The sequence below is a fragment of the Volvox carteri genome (assembly GCF_000143455.1).
Source record: "Volvox carteri f. nagariensis unplaced genomic scaffold VOLCAscaffold_1, whole genome shotgun sequence".
Lineage (NCBI taxonomy): Eukaryota > Viridiplantae > Chlorophyta > Chlorophyceae > Chlamydomonadales > Volvocaceae > Volvox > Volvox carteri.
In genome coordinates this window covers 5,367,422-5,388,049 of record NW_003307545.1, presented here as the reverse complement: position 1 = coordinate 5,388,049, position 20,628 = coordinate 5,367,422, and the positions used below count along the sequence as shown (strand labels likewise).

Below are 20,628 nucleotides of genomic sequence, written 5' to 3'. Positions count from 1 at the left end.
TTCCGTTGCCGACACAGCGGAGCAACACCTGAGTAATCGGTAAGGCCGTCGCGGTGCATTTAACCGCGACGGCAAGTACTGATCTAGAACAAATAAAAGGCTTACGTATCATGCAACCAGTTCAGTTACTCCTGCGCAAGGCCAGCGCACAAGTAGGCATTTGGGCTGCTGCCGAAGCCGCTCGTGCGTATCCCTCTTGCCCCTCTTTGAGAGGCCGTATCGACCCAGCACTTCGCCATTTCCGGGCGCTTTCAAATGCGACGGGTCTCCTCAGCTCCAGGTCCTCCCCTGAGGGCCCCCAGCCACCCACCGCCTGCAGTACCTCTGGTTGGCCCGCACTGCTAGCGACGTTCCGCTACGTCCACTGCTCCACAGCGCCCCTAGCAGGAGGCTCCGATGGCGCCGATACTGCTGCTGCGGCGGCGGCAGTACGACGCCTGGCAGCAGCGCGGCGGCGGCGGGAGCGACTGACGGAGCCTGGGCCCCACCGTCTGTCCGGCGCCGACACCACTTCCGGATACGACAATAGCGGAGCTGTCGAATCTCAGCAGCAGCCGTCAGGTGTCGTACCTGCCACAACGACGGCTGTAACGCCCGCGGAAGGCCCGGCATCGGAGGCGCAGGTGTGTGTGCGTGTGTGTGTGTGTGTGTGTGTGTGTGTGTGTGTGTGTGTGTGTGTATGTGTATCTCACATTCCCACTGGGGCCCACAGCGGTGTCCACAGCCATCATGTACGATTGCTGTCTAGGCGTGTGGGGGAACTGCGGATATTTGCTCTAAAGTGAGTTGAGACACTAAGACCTACAGATCTGGAGTTCGGGGGAAGGGCCCTGTCGTGTGTGTCGTCTGTATGTGTATATGTGTGTATGTGTGTCTGTTGTGTGTATATGTGTGTATGTGTGTCTGTTGTGTGTATATGTATGTGTATGTGTGTATGTGTGTGTCTCGGGGGGAGGAGGCGTCCAACCCAGGCGTTCCTCCCGCGGGGGCCCCCTCGGGGGGAAGGGTTCCAACACGCCGATCACCTTTGACGGGCCTGGGAGGGGGTATTGGAAACTGCCGTACAAGTGGCTTGGACGGCCGCCGCCGCAAATTGATGGCCCGCATAAAGACACGAATATTCCGTACAACTGGACCCTGGCCGTGAGTTTAACCCCGCTTGACATTGCCGTTGCTCCCGCCGCTACTGTCGCCTCGTACTGCCGTACATACACCCCCGCGCCGCGCCCGCCACGTCCCCCAGCTGGTGGCTGCGCTGGACCACCCCGCGCTCATCGTTACGCGGCCCATCGAATGGTGCGTACGACTGTCGTACATACCCGTGCTGACGTCATTGATACCAGCCGGGGAGGGAAGGGGAGGGGAGGATATGGAGCTTGCTCCCGTGCGGGTGTACGGCATAGCTTACTGTAGCTGGGGTTCGCTCCTAAGTCCTTGGGTCCTTGTACTGCTCTGTACTGCTCAGCGGGCCCATGTTTTCCCCGCTCCATGTTTTCCCCGCCTGCTATGTACAACTGCATATCTGTATAACTGCATAACTGTACAGCTGTATATCTGTACACCGACTCCCCTTAACCGCTCCTTCTCGCCACGATCTTGGCATGCTGGATGCTCCTCCCGTACACACGTGCAAAACCCCCATACCTTTCCTTGCCCCTCCCTCCTTCCACTCCAAACAAATCTGCAACCTGGAACTGATGCTGCCCCGGTGGGGGTGATGGTGGTGGGGGTGACGGCGGCGGCGGCGGTGGCGGCTTGCGGCCCGTGCTCAGGGGGACAGTGATCTTCGGCTACGAGCAGGTGTGGAAGTGGTGGGCTGCCGCTGGGGGGGGTGGCGGGTGGTGTGGGGGTTGCGGGTGGTGTGGGGGGGGTGTCGCATCGCGGGCCAATGCACGGGTGGGCGGGAGGCGATGGAGTTACAAATGGACAAAAAGCCAAAAAGCCTGGTGGGGTGACGGGGCCCGCGCAGCAGCCCGTGTCCTGCCTGCCAAGTAGTGGAGCGACGGCGGCCTGGGCGTGAGCCTGTGTCCCGCGGATCTCGGTCACCCCCCTCTCACTTCAAAAACGCCTTTTGGTCAGTTCTACGTCTGGTACACTCTTGCCCTGGCAGCAGCTTCACTCGTTCGGGGTTCGTCTTTCCCCTCACCCGCCTCACCCGTCTCAACCCCCTACCTCTTCACCCAACCCCGCGTTCACACCCACCCACGCCTGGTGATGGTGCTGCTGCTGCTGCTGCTGATCATCATCATCATCTTCGCCCCGCACGCACCCCCTCAGGCCAACAAGTACACAGTGTACGACGAGAAAGGCACCTTGGTGGCCCTGGTGGCCGAGGACTTCGGCGGTTTCGGCAAGGAGATCGGTCGGCAGCTGCTGAGGACTCGCCGCTCTTTCACCGCCACCGTACTCAGCGCGGACGGTAGGGTGGCCGGGTGGGTGGCTGGGTGGATGAGGTTACGGGGATTGGGGGGGTTGTCGGCAGTGTTACATCTTTTGTTTTTTCAGATCTTTTGCAGATTGCAGTCTTTCCCGGCCCCCAACCCCGCCTCCCCTCACCCCCGCCCCCCTCACCCCCTCACCCCCTCACCCCCCTCACCCCCGTCCACTCCCCGCAGGGTCACAGGTGTTGTTCCGACTGCGGCGCCCCGCCTACCTGATTTCCTCCACCATGTTCGTGGAGGACGGTGCGGGCCGCCCCGTGGGTGAGATCCAACAGCGCTGGCACCTCCTGAAGCGGAACTACGACCTCTACCTGGACAAGTCCCAGTTCGCCGCCATTTCGGGTGCGTGAGGGGGCCGGGGGTGAGCTGCGGCTTGGATGGCTGGACTTGGCTTGGCGGGTTCTCAACACTCGGAGGGGAGTGTTCAGAATAAGCTTTGGAGCGGCAGCGGTGCGGCCCACGCAGCGGAGCGGCGGGGCCCCACCCCGCGTGGGCGTTGAATTTAATAAGGGCTGTAAGGGGATGGCAAAGAATTGGTCTCGGAGGGGTTATCCAGGCTCTTGTTGCGCGTGTTTGCAGAATCTGTGTTATGTGTTCCTGCTATATATGCTATATGGCTTTTTGTGTGTCCTGTTCAGGCAACTTCCTGGCCTGGGAGTTCGAGCTCAAGGACGGGCAGGGGGGTGCCCTGGCCTTGGTGGACCGCAACTTCCAGGGCTTTGCGCGGGAGATCTTCACGGACGCCGGCAAGTACGTCATCCACTTTGGTTACCAGGGCCAGCAGCTGGAGCAACACCAACAGGCCCTTTTACAACACCAGCAGCAGCAACAACAACAGCAACTGCAGCAGCAACAGCAGGCGGCTGGCGCTGCCGGGGCGGCGCCTACGGCGCCCGCGGCGGCGGCTACTCCGCCGCCATCGCCGCCGCCGCCTCCGTCGCCCGGCGCAACGGTGGTGGCGGGTACACCGCTGCCGGCTGCTGCAGAGGTGCCGGCTGCTGCGAGTCCGTCAGTGACGCCGATGGCGATGGCTCGTACGGATGTGGCGGTTATTCCGGTGGCGAGTGGAAATCAGTTGGTGGGTGGGGAGAGAGGGAGGGAGGGATTAATTCTGGAACCCCCTGGGCTTCTAGGGCGCCATGTACGGCAACCAGCAGGACAGCACGCGGATGTCGGGGTTCTGACAGCACGTACCTGTACGTACGGCACTGCGCCCTCCTCGTTGGGGGCAGGCAGAAGCCTGTCTCTAGGCGTGGCCCCCTAGGGCCATCGTGGCGCCATGTCGTACTTGTACAGCCGTGCCATGCTGTACGGCGCGTCGCTTGATAGTCCTTCACCACCTACCTCCCCTGGCCCCTTGCGGCTCGCTGCTGTCAGAGCTAGTCTTTCGGTGGGTGGGGGCCCCTAGGGCCGGGGGGGGGAACGAGACACACCTCTCAGACGTGAGTCGCGTTGCACGCACGGTAGAGGGAAAAAACCATTACCTCAAACTTCAGGAGAAACGTTCCCACACCTCTCGGCCTCCTTCTCGCCAGACACCACAGCCATTCCATCCCTCCCCCTCCCCCTTCCCCACCCTCGTGCCCTCCCGTACAAGTAGGTCGTTGCCCGGCCGTTGGAGTTGTCGGAGCGCATGGTGGCACTCGCCTGCGCCATCACCATCGACTACGACTACTTCTCACAACACTCGCACTCGGGAGGAGGTCTGGTGCCGCCGTTGGTGGTGATGCCCGGGGGCGGGGTTGAAGGCGGGGTTGGCACGGGGGAAAGCCAGGGAGGCGCTTCGGAGGGCCCGGGGCCGGCAGGCGCTGCGGGTGCTGCGGCGGGGACGGCAGCGGGGGATGTGCCGTTGGGCGGTGGCGCGGCAGCAGGGGGCTTTGGCGGGGCGGGGCCTGCGTCGCCACCGGGGGCGACGGGCGGTGGTGAGATGGGAGGTGGGTTTGGAGGGTATGGGGGAGATGGGTTTGATACGGGGAAGAGCTGGGGCCAGCCGGGTAGTGGCGATGGAGAGATGAAGTGGGATTTGGGCGGGTCAGATGATGGCGGCGGAGGCGAGGAGGGAGGTGGTGTGACGGGGCTGCTGCGGACGCTGTGGGGGCTCTTTGGCGGCGACGATTGATGAGGGAGGCTGTGTGCTGCTATATTGAATGCGTTGTTCGCGTTGATTTGTGTGATGGAGGGAGCGTTGATTAAGCAGCCCCTCGCAGAAATGTGTCCGGTCGTACTTCGCGAATAAACCGTTCGTACATCGTCCCAAAAAAGCCAGGAGCGAATTTTGCCGCGCAGATGCGCGCGTGCGATTCACAAAATGCGCCTGTACAAGTGTATATAAATTTCTTGAAGGTGCGCCAGCGCATTGCGCAGGTGGTCTTGTTGGCCATAGTCGCACCCGGCATGCAGGCTGGACTATTGCGTGGCTGCTTTGCAGTATCTGAAACAACCGAAAGCCTACGTCGTAGCTTGCAACACTGGGCTCGTGAAACTGCCGCGGAAGATGAAGCGTCGGGCGAAGAATCAGCCATAAGGCGCCTGCTTTCGGTAGCGCAGCGCATAATGCACATTGTTCCGACTAAACTCAAGTTACACTCTTACGAAATAAATAATAACATCGCAGAATTAGGTAAAGAGAAGAATCGCGAAAGTCGTTCAGAACCTTGCAAGTAAAATGGATGCCGCTGAGGGCTTGGAACAGCTTTTCGCAGCGCATTCGGCCGTGCCTGCGTTAGCCGTGTTGCAGCAACTACGGAAGGACTTGAGCCAGCAGCAAGCTCAAATTCTGTTTAAGAACCACCGGCATTGTCTTCAGATGGGAACATGTAGTTTTGGTCGGCGCGGGCGAGCAGCGTACGCATTGCGCACAGGTACCGAGGTGCAGCGTCTCAGGATGGATTTCAGCCAACAAAGCCTCAAGAGCTGCTGCACAACCACCGGTGTGTCTTCAGTTGGGCACGTGTAGTTTTGGTCGGCGGGGTCGAGCATCGTATGCATTGCGCACAGAAACCAAGGTGCAGCGCCTCTGTAACATCGCCAACATATCCGATACGCGGTGGCAGGCTTGCCGAGCACGAAATGAAGGGGGGTCGCATCTCACCATTCAACTAAGCATGCATGTGCTCGGTTGAATGCTCGGTAGCATGCGAGTTTACCTATCAGGATGTTTTGTGCATATATCCCTCCAAGCGAGAGGGCTTGGACCTATGCTGATGTTCGTTAAGCAGCCCCTCGCAGAAATGTGAGCCGTCGTACTTCGCGAATAAACCGTTCGTACATCGTCCAAAAAAGCCAGGAGCGAAATTCACCGCGCGGATGCGCGCGTGGGATTCGCAAAATGCGCCTGTACAAGTGTATATAAATTTCTTGGAGGTGCGCCAGCGCATTGCGTAGTTTGTCTTGCTGGCCATAGTCGCACGCGGCATGCAGGCTGGACTATTGCGTGGCTGCTTTGCAGTAACTGAAAGCAATGGAAGCTATCGTCGTAGCTTGCAACACTGGGCTCGTGAAACTGCCGCGGGAAGATGAAGCGTTCGGCGAAGAGGCAGTTGTGTGCAAGCCATAAGGCGCCTGCTTTCGGTAGCGCAGCGCATAATGCACATTGTTCCGACTAAACTCAAGTTACACTCTTACGAAATAAATAATAACATCTCAGAATTAGGTAAAGTTAAGAATCGCGAAAGTCGTTCAGAACCTTGCAAGTAAAATGGATGCCGCTGAGGGCTTGGAACAGCTTTTCGCAGCGCATTCGGCCGTGCCTGCGTTAGCCGTGTTGCAGCAACTGCGGAAGGACTTGAGCCAGCAGCAAGCTCAAGAGCTGCTGAATAACCACCGGCATTGTCTTCAGATGGGAACATGCAGTTGTATGCAGCACCTTGTTCAGAGTAAAGTCAAATTACAAAGTTGCGCAAAGTATAACATACATAAACTTAATTAAATTTCCATAAGAACAGATAAGACGTTTAGAGCCTGGTCGGTGACATGGACGCCGCTGCTGGCTTGGAACAGCTATTTGCTGTGCATAGGGACGTGCCCGCGTTAGCCGTGTTGCAACAGCTCAGGATGGATTTCAGCCAGCAACAGCCTCAAGAGCTGCTGCACAACCACCGGGAATGTCTTCAGTTGGGCACGTGTAGTTTTGGTCGGCGGGGTCCAGCAACGTACGCAATGCGCACAGAAACCAAGTTGCAGCGTTCTGTAACATCGCCAACATATCCAGTACGCGGTGGCAGGCTTGCCGAGCACGAAATGAAGGGGGGGTCGCATCTCACCATTCAACTAAGCATGCATGTGCTCGGTTGAATGCTCGGTAGCGTGCGAGTTTACCCCTATCAGGATGTTTGTTTGCATATCCCTCCAAGCGAGAGGGCTTGCACCTATGCTGATGTTCGTTCCAAGAAGTGAACTGAGGACTGATGCTACGGTGAAAGATTTGCACGTAAATTCGCCCGTGCAATAAAACGCCCTGTAACTCGCTTACGCTAATCTCACATTCCAATATGCCACTGCACTTGCCTCTCCAGCCTGGCCACATTCTCTTCCTCGCAAACGTACTTGGGCACCTTACAATCCAACACCATACGGGCTTTGGAAACGCGGGCAGCTGCTTCACAAGGACCCCCCTATTTACAAGAAGTGAACTGAGGACTGATGCTACACGTCATGTATACGCGTTGCTTAGCTTGCAACGAGACGCGCCCACGATGAAAGCTTCAGCTACACTCACAATACATTATACTGCTACACTATTCTCTCCAGTCCTACCACATTGTATTTCACCGACGTACTTCTGCACCTTCCACATCACCATACGTGCTTTGGAAACGCGGGCAGCTGCTTCACAAGGGCCCCCATCTTTTGTGTAATTGAGAGAAATGGAACTGTGGGGAGGTTGGGTCTCGCAACAGGATCCAGGCTATTAGTACACTGTACGGGTCCCTGTGGGCTGTCAGCAGTAGGGATTAGGCTTATGTGTTTCTTTGAAATTCGCGCTGGCCATAAGTGTTTGGTGAAAACTTGGTTGGAAAGAAACTGAGGGTTTGGTCGCCGACAGAACCAATTTATAGGCTCAATGAACGTTTTTTCGCCTCACGGAGTTGCCTTCTTACGAGCTTCTCGATTACGACGTAATCCATGTACAAGTTCTTATTCTCATTATTTCAGCTGTCGTGGGACGCGCATCTTCGTGTCGACACCTGACGCGCCGCAAGCGGAGCCAACACCGTCACACCTGACGGACAGCTTGGCAACTGCCATAAACGTCCACAGTGATGAAGTGAAAAAACGCAACGACGACGCTCTCGCGCGAGTGCTCGGCGATTTCGCCATCGCAAAGGCTACCGGCAAATTGGCTGAGGCGGAGGCGGAAGACGAGGATGAAATTGAGGGCGAGGAGGGTAAAGATTGGGTCTGGTGGCGCTCAGATGGTCCAAAGCTTACAAGCCAACGCCTCCCCTCAAGCTCTTCCAGCATATCATCAGCCGTGCAGGCCTCCCCCGTGCCCGGCACAGCCGGACCCTCCTCAGCCCTGCAGTCCAACCAAGACCTTCCGACCCGCCTTCCAGCCGGCGCATCTCAGCTAAAGCCCCGAACCACTGACGCTGGGGAACCTACAGGAGCGGGAGCCGGTGGACCTGCAGCCTCATCGTTCCCCCGTAAACGCCCCTCCTCCTCTTCCTCCTTCGCCTCCAAGCGCACAGCTACCCCACCAGCGGCACAGTCTCCCCACTACCTTCCTGCCGATACAGACTCACGCGCTGATTGAGCAACTGCTGACCCCGTGGCCGGGTGGGACGACCAACACACGCCTTTATCGTCCATGACTACATTAGGTCCCCTGCCCCAGGCCCCCCAGCAGCTCCCTACCGCAGCTGCGGCTTCCTGCCGTCTAGAGTCAGCCACCTAGCTGCTCAGCCAGTCAGCTGGCCGGAAAGGCCGCCGAGGAGATGTAATCACCCTGGGGCTCCACGGACAGCCAGCGGCCACAGCGGCAGCCACAGCAGTCTCCCAATACTCTGGGGCACGGGAGGTCTGCTCCATCAATAAGTTGAGTGCAACCGCACTGGATGGAAGACGGGCCCCGACCGAGAACGTCCTGTCCCGGGTTGTGACCTCATCCCGCGGTCCTGCTGCTTGCGGCTGAAACAACCTGGTTCCCATCTCCTTGTCCCCCTTCCTTACACCCTGCTTGCCTCTCGAGGGCTCCTTCTTGCCCGCGGAGGAGCTCTTAGTCTCCCGCAGCATCCTCCGCAGTGGCCCAGGGCCGTTACCATGGCACTGCAAGGGGTGCTTGCGGAGCAGCGCTGTGCGCCACCGCAAGAACCCGCACAGGCAAGTGCACGCACCAGCCGGATGTGGCTTGACGCCGCATGCTTATGGGAACGGGAGCCCCGCCGGGTGGAGTGGAAGAGCTGAGAGCCGAAGCGACCTTGGAATCTGCGGCCGCCTATACTCGTCCAAGTGGGAAGCGCAGTGGAGTGAGGGCAGCCGCTGGCGGCGCTCATCTAGCTCTTACTGGGCCGACAGCTGCCGCACATTTCTAGGCTCAGGTATTAGGCTTCCCGGAGAAACCACCTGCCCTTTCCACCAAGCAGCACCAGCAGCAGCAGCAGCTCGCCGCTCCTCATGGCTCCAAGGCACCTCCCTTCCACGGGTGCATGCGTGTGTCCTGGACTGGGCTTGCGTCCCCCGATGGATTGGCAGACGTCCGAACACACCCCTGGCACCTTTGTGCGCTACTTTCAGACCCTCATGCTTTAGGCTCCACGGTGTGTGTGTGGGGGTGCTGGTGGTGTATATACAGGGGACGTAGGGGCTCTAGAGAAAAGGAGTCCCAAGGGTTGCAGACGAGGTATGAATCCAGTAGGGTAGTACGGCCGCCTGCAGCAGCAAACGCCTACTTCTCCTCCTAAAGCGCGTATAGCATTTCAGCCGCTAGCTATATCCGCGGCGCGGCGAATGGAGTAGTTCTGTCACCGCGCTTACTACTGAGTGGGCGAAGGGGAGGGAGAGGACTTGCTGCGTCCCAGACTGCTTCAGGTTTCTCTACCAGCAGCCCCTCCCTGCACCTGGGCCTCGGAATGGGCCGGATGCTCGTAGCCTGTGTGTATTACATGCTGTGGGTGTAATCGTACAGCTCCGCTTGGTACCCCCGCCTGGTGGGGAGGGAATGGGGGTGGGTTAAAATTGCTGCGCGGGTTAATGACTAGACGTCGAACCCAGACGAGAATGAGGTCGCGGGCGCGCCTTTACGATTGGATGAGTGGATGAATGGATGGATGATGAGTGGATGGGTGGATGGATGAATGGTTGGATGGGACCAAAGTGCAGTGTGAGCCTCGAGAGGACTACGGCTAGGGTAGAGGTATGGGGGGGTAGGGGTACGGGATCTGAACACCTGCGGGTGGGGTGGTGGTGGTGTGAGTGGTCGGGGTGGACCCAGGCCGCGTCAACCAATGGGGTGCGGTGGAGGCGGAGGGCTGGTGCAGGCGGGACCCTGAGAAGAAGACCGTGTGGAGCAATGTAGCGGTATGCCTTCTGAACGACTGGGTGATGTATAGCCCATGAACTCATGGGCTATTGGCCCATCCTGCCTTTTGTGGCGATGTTGATACGTCAAAGAACATATATTAATGTGGGGCTTTTGAGCAGAGCGTAGGCATCTGGGTTAATGTGGGCATGCTACGTACGGATTGGCGGTGTTTTTGTACCGTGCGCGACTTGGCTGCGGAGAGGCAAACTTTGATACTCGTGATTCGGGAAGGTTTGGTGCCCCGCACAAGGCGAGTGGAGGGAAGGGCAAGCCTGCGGAGGATCCTACCCTCCTCACTTTTACTTACGATATGAGTTGGATTTAGAATCCTTGTGTAATCTCGTCTCGTGTGCCGGAATCCGCTGGTCCCACAAGTCCCAAGCCCCCCACTTTTTACGACAAACGTCCGTCACTGTCTCCTTGCGTTGCTAGTCCTTACTGGTAGAAAAACAACTCCCAAGCGCCACCTACCAAACTGCTCTAAACTCCTCCCGCGCGGAGGCTATTTTGGCCTTTAGGTTGGGTAGTCGGAAGCTGGCATGAAGCAGTGGCAGCCCCAGGCCTGAAGGGAAGCGAAACACGGCAGCAACGAGGGAGGGGGCGCAAGGGGAGGGATGTTAGGAGGACAGGAAGCAGCAAAGGCACAACAACGAAGACCCAGGACGCATTCTTGCGAAATGCCCTCGGATAGGACTTGAGCAGCTAGAGGTGAACTATGTGAGCGGGTGAAGCGCCAAGGAGGACAGTGAGGCCACAAGAGGTGGCTGAACGGCGGGGGAAGTGGGGGAATACGGGCGGGCGGACCGCGGGAACAGCAGTTAGGAGGAAGTACAGCAGGCGACAGCACCGCAACGCCGTCTCTCCACCCAGTGTAGACATCCTCGTGTAGTACCCAGAAGAAACGGCTCCGCCATGTTCCCAGTCCAGTCCAGCCAAGTCCACACACAGCTCATCAGCAGCCATCTACCCGCTCTCACAAACACACAAACAGCATAAAAGCTAACGTGCTTTCGGTACCATGATTGCCCTCCCCGGACCCTCCCGGACCCTTCCTCGTATCTGCCTCCCATCACGCCTCCTGGCAAGCGCCCTTCGGCCTATCACCCAAGCTATCGTTCCAGCCAGCCACCCCTTTGCCAGCATACCTTCACTTCAGCTACATCAGCAAATGCCGTAAGAGCCCAGTCCACCTCCCGACGGGTCTTCATTATACCCACCCAGCGATCCCCTTACACACCTGACTCAGGCAGATGCACTCAACACCCGCCGCGTCCAACCCTGCCCTCTGCCCGCTGCTGGCCGCATCACAGCCACACCCTGCACGGCGTGGCTTCCCGACCCTCCCACGACCCACCTAGTAGTATCGCCCAGCTCAAAGTGAGCAGCGCATGGCTCCAATACACCGCCACCAGGCCCCCACTGACGAGCCCGACCGCCACCAGAGAGCGGGGAAGCAACACAATGTAGACCCGCCGCCGCTTGTGGAGGCTGCGTCGAGTGAAGGAGGGGGAAGGGTGTTGAGACACAGGCGGGGTAAGGAGGAAAGGAGGGAAGCAGGCACAGCGCGAGCTGTGGGAGACCTTGGGGCCCACGAGATGCGGGTATGACCTCGGGTAGAGGCAGGCAGCGGGTAGAGGTGCAAAAGCTCGGTTAGCATATGACAGATGGCGACCTGGGCACCCTCCTACCCAGCGAGCGCGGGCCCTACTGCGGCCCCTGGTCCCCCTGGTCCCCGCAAACAGTCACCCAGGTGGATGTGACCATCAGTCCGCGCCCGGGATGCAGCACTTCAGTCGGCGGAACTCAAGCTCTGATCATGTCGGGCACCTCCGCCTAACCCTTCAAGCAACTCATCTGGGTCATACGCCCGTTTGGTTGCTGTTCAGGTATGCAGCGTTGATTTTCTTAACCTGATCGGCCCAAAGTTGGCCGTTTAGCCGTTCAGCCAGCTGCTGTTTCAACCGCCCATCTGGGTATCTCTGCATTTTTGACCTCCTTAACCCCCAGAACCCCTCACCCTACGACTCCGTCGGAGCCGGCTTTTGCTCGTGCTCGTGCTACCAGCCGGGGAGCGACCTTCCGCAAGGAGTGAAGCAGCGTGTCACTGCAACAGTCGCGGTGAACAGGGGGAATAGGAGAAATAATAAACATGCAAAAAGACATGCAAAATATGTTAACAAGTGTTGAGGTCAGGGACAATTGCTGACAGGGAAAAGGAATTCCTAGGGTGTTGACCTCTTGAAGGCGAGCGTGATACCTGGGTAAGTGTTAGTTTTTCATGTGTGTGTTGTAGGTGGTGGGGAACACGTAAACCCCGCAGCTGCAAACCTGTTGGTGTGTAGCGGACGGCGCTGCGTGCAACATGTCTACAGTGTGATGGAGTACGCAGCCTGCCGACATTGGTCTGGATACGCAATGAATACGCAACATCCCGGCAGCGTGTAGGTGAGGGGGGGAGTTGAGAGCACGCAACAACTTTCAGCCCCAGCGCTGGTGACTCACTTTAGTCCCGTCGCGAACGGGTCGTTGCAACAGCTCACGCCCAGAACGACCAGCGCTAAAGACGCCAGCGCCGACGGGTTGCGTAAGAAGCATACTATGAAAGAAAGGACTAATATTACCAGGTAGTTTCTGCGGGGAAGCGAGGGGAACTTTCCACGTCAAACGTCGGCGGACAGCCTTCCAAGCGCCTAAAGCTGGTTATAGAGTTTCTTACGTGCGATAATAGTAGAAGTTATTTTTCAATCGACTAGTTAAACCACGCGGCGGTCCTGCGCATGGTCAAACGAAATGGATGTTGCTTCCCTATATCGCAAGAATAAAGACGCAAGAATTTTGAAACTTGCCAAATGCACGAAAGAATTCCGACAAAGGACGCGGTGCGCTCCAACTAACGGTCTTAAGCGCGTCAATAAGCTCAGTGAATGTCACTTTCTGCCAGTCCATGATTTGGATGGAAAGATCCGCAACTATACGTTTACACAATTTCGAGTCAACCCAGATAATAACAATTGCAGTGGCGCAGCGGTTTCGGAGTACCTTTACAGGTCTTACCAATACTATGAAATAGGTTGACTTGAGCCAAAGAATTTCGATGATTCGCCTACGGTCCCCCGATCTATCAAAACAATCACCATAAGCTCTCGTTTGTGTTGGGAAACCCTGCTCGTTGCAATCACCAGCACTGGAAGGTGAATGGTCGTGACGATGCCGTTTACCCTGCGCTGTGCACGCCGCTTTGATGCGGCGACTCCACCGGCCACGTGTCCCAGTCAGCAACATTTCCAAGTTGACATCTGTGACTGCTCGGATACATGTCCCCTTTCCTTTTTAGGATTCTCTGTTACAAGGGATCCAGGTTGGTCACCCGACATGGCATAAAGCAGACGTTCCTCCAACCCCAGGGCCACCAAGCGCCTTGACACTTTCTTTACTAAAGGCCCACCCAACTCCCAACACTAACCATATAACCCGTGACGAAACTGAAGGATTCACAGAGAAGAAACTCCAGAGCGCATGGCAAGGAGTTGTACAAAAAAACATACGGTTCAAATGCCGCCGCGGAAATCACAACCAGGTCACAAACGCCTAGCACCTAACACCAAGCGGAGAGTCGGGATGGAGAGGTAAGAGCGGCCATGCACCGCGTAGGCAAGTCAAACTGCACAACACAGAACCCAGGGGCATCTCCGAAGTCCCTGGAGGACTGCCAAGAAATTCATCGTCACCATCTTACCCCGGTAGTACATGACGGTTTTTGATTCACTTGTGTGGCGCCGTGGTGCAGCTGCTCCTCCTCCGTGAGGTGGTCACCGTGCCCAATAACAATGATACCGTACATCGCAAGCTACGCTGAAGGACATCCAGAGCAGATGCAGCAGTTTAAGTTCAGTCAGATGGGTGTCTTCCTGTCCAGTTGACGTAGCGTCATTAATCACCCTTCTTTCGCTTTTGCCAATCTCGGCCTCGGCCTGCCTGCCTCGGACGCACTGCTGAGATCCTTTCCCAGTTCACCTCTCTCTGCGAGCGCCGTCCAGTAGGCTACTGCTGCATAGACCTGCTGCTTCTCAATCAGCCAGCTCGTATTGAGGGCCATGACGGAGGTGACAACACGACAGGATTGCAACAGACAGAAGGCTGCAACAACAACGGGAATTCGCTAACAGCTAAATACCTTCACCGCATGTTTCCTATACAGGCTCCCTTCATGCACGCGCCTGACAGCTGCACATTCAGCACTTACCAACATGTCGCGTCTTGCCGCCTCGCTCCCCCCCCCCGCCACACACACACACAGCTCCAACGTGTTACAAGTGCAGTTTATGGACACACCGTACATGAGCACGCGGTGGCTCCGCTCCAGCATATCAACCTCCTACCGATAGTTAATGCCACACAACGTAGATATCGTGTATATAATATATATCTATCTATCTATCTATCTATCTATCTATCTATCTATCTATCTATCTATCTATCTATCTATCTATCTATCTATATATATATATATATATATATATACGACCAACATACGCGTAAGCCTACGGCCTGAATAACGCCGGCGCGCAATCTGGTGAGCCACAGGATTTGATTCCCCGTGGGGACGCTCCCTTCCCTCCCCACCATGCCACCAAAGCCACACAGGAAGACCTACTCTTTTGTTGCATCTTGCAACCTCCTGTGATTCCTCCTCCTTGCGCTCCCTCGCTGACCGCCTCCACATACGCACGTGCGTATCAAAGAAGGCGCAGCAAGCGGCGCCACGCCGGCGCCATGTCCCACGAACCGGCCGCAACACCTACATATACCCTTACACGCTCCTCAACACCGCCCCCACACACACAATTTCCTCCCCCCCAAAGAAAAACCAAAATTCCAAATTATCCCAAAGTCCGCACTGCTGTCTGTCCAGCTAGTCAAGCCAGCAACGCTTCACCCCCAATCAATCCGTCTGTCAGTTCGCCCCTCCTTCTCATCTGTCTGTCAGTCTGTCGTTCCAACCCACCCTCCCGGAAACTACACCTCCTGGGCCAGCCGGGCGGCCTCGACCGAATAGAGCTGAGGACGTCCGCCAGCGAGGAGCAGCGGCACCAGACTGCCGCCAACATGCGCCGCCGCCGCCTCCAACCCCGACCCCGACCCCGACCCCCGGCCAAACCCCAATCCCAGCGACACGCCGCCGACAGCTGCTGCAGCAGACAAGTCCACGGCACCGCCAGCAAGGCCCCACAGCGCCGCTCCCCCCAGCCCAGAGCTCTCTAGAAACGCCGCCGCAAGGTGCCGCGGCGATGCAACACCGCCGCCGCCGCCGCCGCTGTCGCTGTCTCCGGGTTGCGGAATCGCGCCGGACCGCCGCAACAGCTGCAGCAGCAGCGGAATGCGGCGAGGCGGGTACGACACAACCTCCGCGTCCTCCGGAAGTCCCGCCAGCTGCTTGGCGCGCTGTACGGCAGTCTCCAGGCCGCCAAGCTCGTCCACAAGACCCACTTCGTGCGCTTGTCGCCCGGTATACACCTTGCCTTTGGCGAGCTGCCTAACCTCCTCCACCGGCCGCCCGCGACCTCTCGACACCTTTTGGGGTATAAGTGCGGGTGTATGCGTGTATGTACGCATGTACGTATGTACGCGTGAGGACGTATTTAACACACCGAACACCAAGCAACGCTTAACAACGCCGCATTAGGCGGCGAACACGGCACGTCAAAGGTCAGCGGACGAATTGGTGGAGCAGTGGATTTGACCAGGCGCCCAGCTGCCCCTACCCACCTTCCTACAGCCCCTCCCTCGCCCTCCAGAAACCACTGCCACCTCCTCTTCCCCACACCGCCATCCTGAGAAACCCTCCCCATGCCCCCGCCTACTGACCGGGGCCCCAACCCACTACCCAACCCCCTCCTCCTGGCAGGTTTCTCACACTTCCCGTCCGGCCCCTACCATTTGGCGCTACATCCGCCTCCCCCCGACCAGTCCCCAGCCTGATCCTACTCCCCCCTCCAATTTCAACCCCCCCCTTAGCAGCCAGCTACCTTCTCCAGGAAGTCCTGGTACACGTGGTCTATGAGGGCCTCCATCTGGGCCTCCTGGTCCGGAGTGAAGCCCGTGAAGGGGCTGAGGGCGTCGGCGTTGCGACCCACCTAGTGGGTGTGTGTGAGGGGGAGGGGTGTGTGTGAGGGGGAGGTGGGGGTGTGAGGGGGAGGTGGGGAGGGCAATCATCTGCAAAGGCATGGTCACCGGCCGACCAGTCCAAAGCGCACGGGGAGGTGCGGCAGGACAGGAGCCGCCACAGGAGCCCCCACGGAGACCAGGACACAGACAGACAGACAGACTCACTGCCTTACAAACTGACAGACAGACGGACAGGCAGGCAGGCAGATACTGACACTCATCCAGACCTGCCGACCTGTCGTCATATCACATCTCCCCGGACAGGCCCCCTCCACCCCTCTCACCGTCACCCCCTCGCTCCGAATGCCCGCCTCCTCCAGCGTCTTGCCCACGTAGACCTTCCCGAACAGCACACCGATGCTGCCCGTCAGACTGCCCGGCTGAGCCACGATGTGGTCCGCAGCAGCTGCCAGGTAGTACCCCCCACTGGCCGCAACATCACCCATGCTGTTGGAAAGGGGGACGGTCACGTGTGTGTGTGTGTGCGCGCGCGTGTGTGTGTGTGTGTGTGTGTGTATGTGGATGTGCATGTGTAAGAGTAGCTATGTGTGTGGATGTGTGAGGCGTTAAGGGCGGTTGGATGGGATCTTCTGGTAATGGTGGTAAGTGGTAAGGGTGGTGGGGATTATCTACCACACGTATGACTTAGATTACACTGTGGGCCGCGAGAGCCGGGGGCCGAAACACAGCACAAGGGTCGGGAGCACACAGCACAACTCTACCACACGTATATGCAGCAAAACAATCAAGTGCCGACGTTGGCCGCCAGGGGGAACATACATACAGACAGACAAAAAGACCACAAGAACAACAGCAGGGATCAGGCTGTCCGGTGGCTGCCGAGGGCCCGGGGAACGAGGGGGGGGGTTAATGTGGAGGAAATAAAAGTATCCCAACACGACAAGACGTCGGAGTTGGAGACCCTAAGTCCTGGGCGGGGCCCAGGTGTGCCCCTGTCTCCCCTGCCTCCTGACTCCGTGCGGCCCGAGGAGCTCCCCCCCCCCTCCCCCCTACCAACATCGCATGGCATCACAGCCCAGTTCCCGTCTCACCTGACCACCACCACCTTACCCGCCGCCCTCAGCCGGACCAGTTCGTGGTGCAGCGAGTCGGAGGCCAGGGCGCTGCCCCCCGGGGAGTTCACCCGCACAACCACCGCGGTGACTGCGGGGGAGGGCGCGAGTGAGTGGGGGGGGGCGGAAATCATGAGCGAGAAAGTGGAAGTAGTAAGCTGCCGGTGGAATGTGACAGATACATGCATACATACATACACACATACACAGAGAGACGGCAGGGGAAGAGAGGGGAGAGGCGAACGAGTGAGTGAAGCTGATACCAAGGAATAAAGGGGGAGGAAAGGAAGGCAGGGAAGAAGGGGGCGAAGCGAGGGACAGGAAGGCGGATGGTTCTCGGATGCTGCTGGACGAGGTTGGATGGGGGGGGAGGTGGGCAACATGTCCGGGCAGCTGTTCGGCATCTGGGCCCAGGCCCAGTGTAAAGGGAAGGGGAAGGGGAGGAAGGGGAACAGCTTGGAAAGGTGTTGCCGTGGCGGCGTGTGCGCCACGCGTCATCCGTACCCAAACCCAAACGCGCTCTGCCGATAACAGGCAAACATCTCCCCCGGGTCCCTCGCATCATCCAACTCGCACCCATGACCGCTATCCCCACTCCCCTCCCCTTCCCCGCGCCCGGGGTGCTTCCTCACCCCGCTTCATAGTGCATTTCTCCCACCCCGCCCCGATTTCCTCCCCACACACAAGAACCCCCACACGACACCCCCACCCACACATACATACATACATACACACCCGTGGAGTCCTCCAAGAGGGCCGCCAGTTGGCGGCACAGCTTTGTGGCGTCAATGACCTGAGGGCTAGGGAGGGTGAGGGAGGGGGCCCCGACCGGGGGGCAACACACACACATACACACACATACACACATACACGTGGCATGCATTAAGTTACCCCCTTAATTTACCCCCAGGAGGCTTAAGTTCCCAGTGCAGACCAATGGTAAGGACAGCTTAGGACAGTTGGTGGTTGGAGTGCCGGTGCTTCGGCAGCCGGTGCTTTGGACAAGACTCCCAGTACTTGATATATCCCCTCAGCTTCGTCTTCGTCTTCTTCTCCATTGAAATCTTCTTCTTCTTCTTCTTCTTCTTCTTCTTTTCATCGAAATCTTCACCCCACCCCAGCCCACTCACCCTCCCCCCGAGCCCCTACCTGCCCCTGCGACTGGCCCGGCGGCACCGGCCCCTGCACAATGGGCCCCGAGGCCGTCACCACCGCCACCTTGCTGCGCCGCTTTCCACCGCCCCAAAAAGAATCTTCAGCTCCACCATCCTGGGACAGGACAGGACAGGACAGGGCAGGGCAGGGCAGGGCAGGATGGGGGGGAAAGAAAAACCACGAACGAGTGAAGCTGCTGCCAAGGAAAGAGAAGCATAACTGACCAGTAGGCGGTTCTGAAGGAGGCGACCTCAAGATGATGTAATGATGATGACCGCGGAAACCTGCCTACCTACCTAGCCGCCAAGACTAAAATAAGAGCGGAAGAAAAGCAGTAGAACGAAGCCGTAAAGAAGTAAGGGTTGGTGTAGAGGCAGCGAAGAAGTAGTAAAAAACTGATGACGTGAAGCTGGAATAAAGTTTGCCGCCGGCCTGGCGGCGGCATTGACAAGGTTGGACCAATACTGGCTGATAAGCTGGTAATAAAAAGCTGGTGACATGCAAGTGCTCCTCCCAACACCCCAAAACGCGCCCGACCCGACCGACCCAACTACGGAGGCGAGGGAGGGGAGTGACGGGGGAAAAGTTTCATGGAGTGCGATGTGCAGCACCGAACCAGGTAACGGCCTCCTGAGGGGGTGGGGGGCTGAAGAGCGGGTGCCCCGACAACACCCACATACACACATAGACACACAGGCCGACACACACACAGACCGACATACACACGGACACACACGCACACAGGTCGGCCGGAGGGGCCCGGCTCGGAACTCAAAGACTCGCATGCATGGCCTGGTCGTGGTGTGCTTAGGGGGCGGGAGGGGGCTGCAGAGCACCGCAGGCATTGCACCTTACTCCGCAAACACATTCCCCACAAGCCGCAAAAACACACCCCGCCAACCCCCACCCCCCCCACCCCCACCACCACGCACGTACCTGCTGCTGCTGCTGCTGCTCTTGCTGCTGCTGCTGGCCCCTCACCGCCCGCACCAGTCCCTCGAACGCCGTGCCCCCCAGCCAGCCCCCCGGCCCCTCCCTGACCGCCTCAGCAGACTTCTTCAAGTCCAGCAGCCGGATGTACTTGTCAACAGGAACACGGACCAGGCGAACATCGTCCTGAGAACGAGGGGACGGGGGGGGTGCGGGAAATCAGTGGCAGGGCCCCAGAACAAAAAGGGCCTTGAAGGGGCCTTTTGAAGGTTCCCATCCCATCACCCCATCACCCCATCACCCCGTCCCCAAGTCCCCACGTCCCCACGTCCCCACGTCCCCACGTCCCCACGTGCTCGTCCTCACCTTTCTGCGCTTATGTTTGCTGCCCAATCGCTCCTTCTCCTCCTTCAGTGCCTTGTCGCTGATGCGAAACAGCGCCTGCACCTCGTCCCTGCGGCAGTAGCAGTGATCGCCATGAAGGCAAGCAGTAGCAGACAACAACAACAGCAACAAGAACATGTAGGCAGGACTCTTCACAACATTAACAGCAGCTATATAGTCAGCCGCAGCACCAGCAGCACCAGCAAGCAACAGTAGCGGCAGTAGCAGGTAGTAGCGGCCGTCACTCTAGGGTTTCGTGCCGCTCCGTGCGTCCGCCCTCCTCCGTCATAAAGGCACCCCCAGATTCCTCCTCCGCACCCAACATTGCTGTCACCCTCCCAGGTGCAATAGTCCCTCCTCTCACGCGCATACTTAAACTTCCCACCCATCCACACGTCCATTCATTTACACATCGAAGCCTTCACACCTTCCACGCAAACACAGGGTCCCCTGCTAGGGTGGGCCTTGCCCCTACCTCTACGACATCCCCACCACATCCCCACCATACCCCTAACGAAGGGCGCAATGACTCATACTCGTACTTGTATTTCGTGCCGTTCAGCAGCTTGGCAGCGGTGGCGGCCGCTGGCAGCAGCGGAGCCTGGTCCACTGCCTGCCGTACAGACTCCGCCGGCAGCCCCCGCGCGGAGCTCATAGCGGCGAACATCTGTGGCATCGGTGGCAGCGGCGGGAGAGGGGTGTGCACGGAGGGAGTGCACGCATACATACACACACACGTTTTACGACATGTACGACAAGTAACCGAGCAGTGAGGTTCCTTCCTTATAGTAGACATTTACCCACAGGGAGACACCGAGATGTTCTTCTCGCTTTAACCCCCCCTTAACTCTTGCCCTGGCAGCAGCTTCACTCGTTTGTGGTTCGTCTTTTCCCCCCTAACTCTCCACCCCAACACCCGCCCCCAACTCGGCCACTTCCCACCCAACAACCCCCGAAG

General features: G+C 58.3%; 3 protein-coding genes across 3 annotated transcripts in view; 1 reads left to right on the top strand and 2 right to left on the bottom strand.

Annotated features, from left to right (window-relative positions):
- Window positions 1-110: 110 nt before the first annotated feature.
- VOLCADRAFT_115863 (uncharacterized protein) lies at window positions 111-4,560 on the top strand (the record flags this gene model as incomplete). The annotated part of the gene is made up of 7 exons (XM_002946256.1): window positions 111-623; window positions 1,244-1,296; window positions 1,773-1,800; window positions 2,278-2,419; window positions 2,616-2,783; window positions 3,080-3,519; window positions 4,042-4,560. The coding sequence occupies 7 exons, from the start codon at window positions 111-113 to the stop codon at window positions 4,558-4,560; spliced, it is 1,863 nt and encodes a 620-aa protein (XP_002946302.1).
- A 3,026-nt stretch (window positions 4,561-7,586) lies between these two features.
- VOLCADRAFT_115862 (uncharacterized protein) lies at window positions 7,587-12,594 on the bottom strand (the record flags this gene model as incomplete). Its single annotated transcript, XM_002945897.1, has 6 exons — window positions 7,587-7,783; window positions 8,495-8,676; window positions 10,435-10,525; window positions 11,318-11,451; window positions 11,981-12,067; window positions 12,466-12,594. Coding segments are annotated over 6 exons (819 nt in total), but the record flags the coding sequence as incomplete, so codon positions are not given.
- A 2,385-nt stretch (window positions 12,595-14,979) lies between these two features.
- VOLCADRAFT_86439 (signal peptide peptidase) overlaps window positions 14,980-20,628 on the bottom strand; it is a gene marked incomplete at both ends in the record, with an annotated part of 16,576 nt that continues 10,927 nt past the window's right edge. The window contains 9 exons of the mRNA XM_002945896.1: window positions 14,980-15,534; window positions 15,990-16,097; window positions 16,413-16,554; window positions 17,181-17,292; window positions 17,937-17,994; window positions 18,351-18,470; window positions 19,293-19,472; window positions 19,653-19,740; window positions 20,174-20,320. Coding sequence (XP_002945942.1) covers window positions 14,980-15,534; window positions 15,990-16,097; window positions 16,413-16,554; window positions 17,181-17,292; window positions 17,937-17,994; window positions 18,351-18,470; window positions 19,293-19,472; window positions 19,653-19,740; window positions 20,174-20,320 — 1,510 coding nt within the window. The remainder of the gene's footprint in view (window positions 15,535-15,989; window positions 16,098-16,412; window positions 16,555-17,180; window positions 17,293-17,936; window positions 17,995-18,350; window positions 18,471-19,292; window positions 19,473-19,652; window positions 19,741-20,173; window positions 20,321-20,628) is intronic.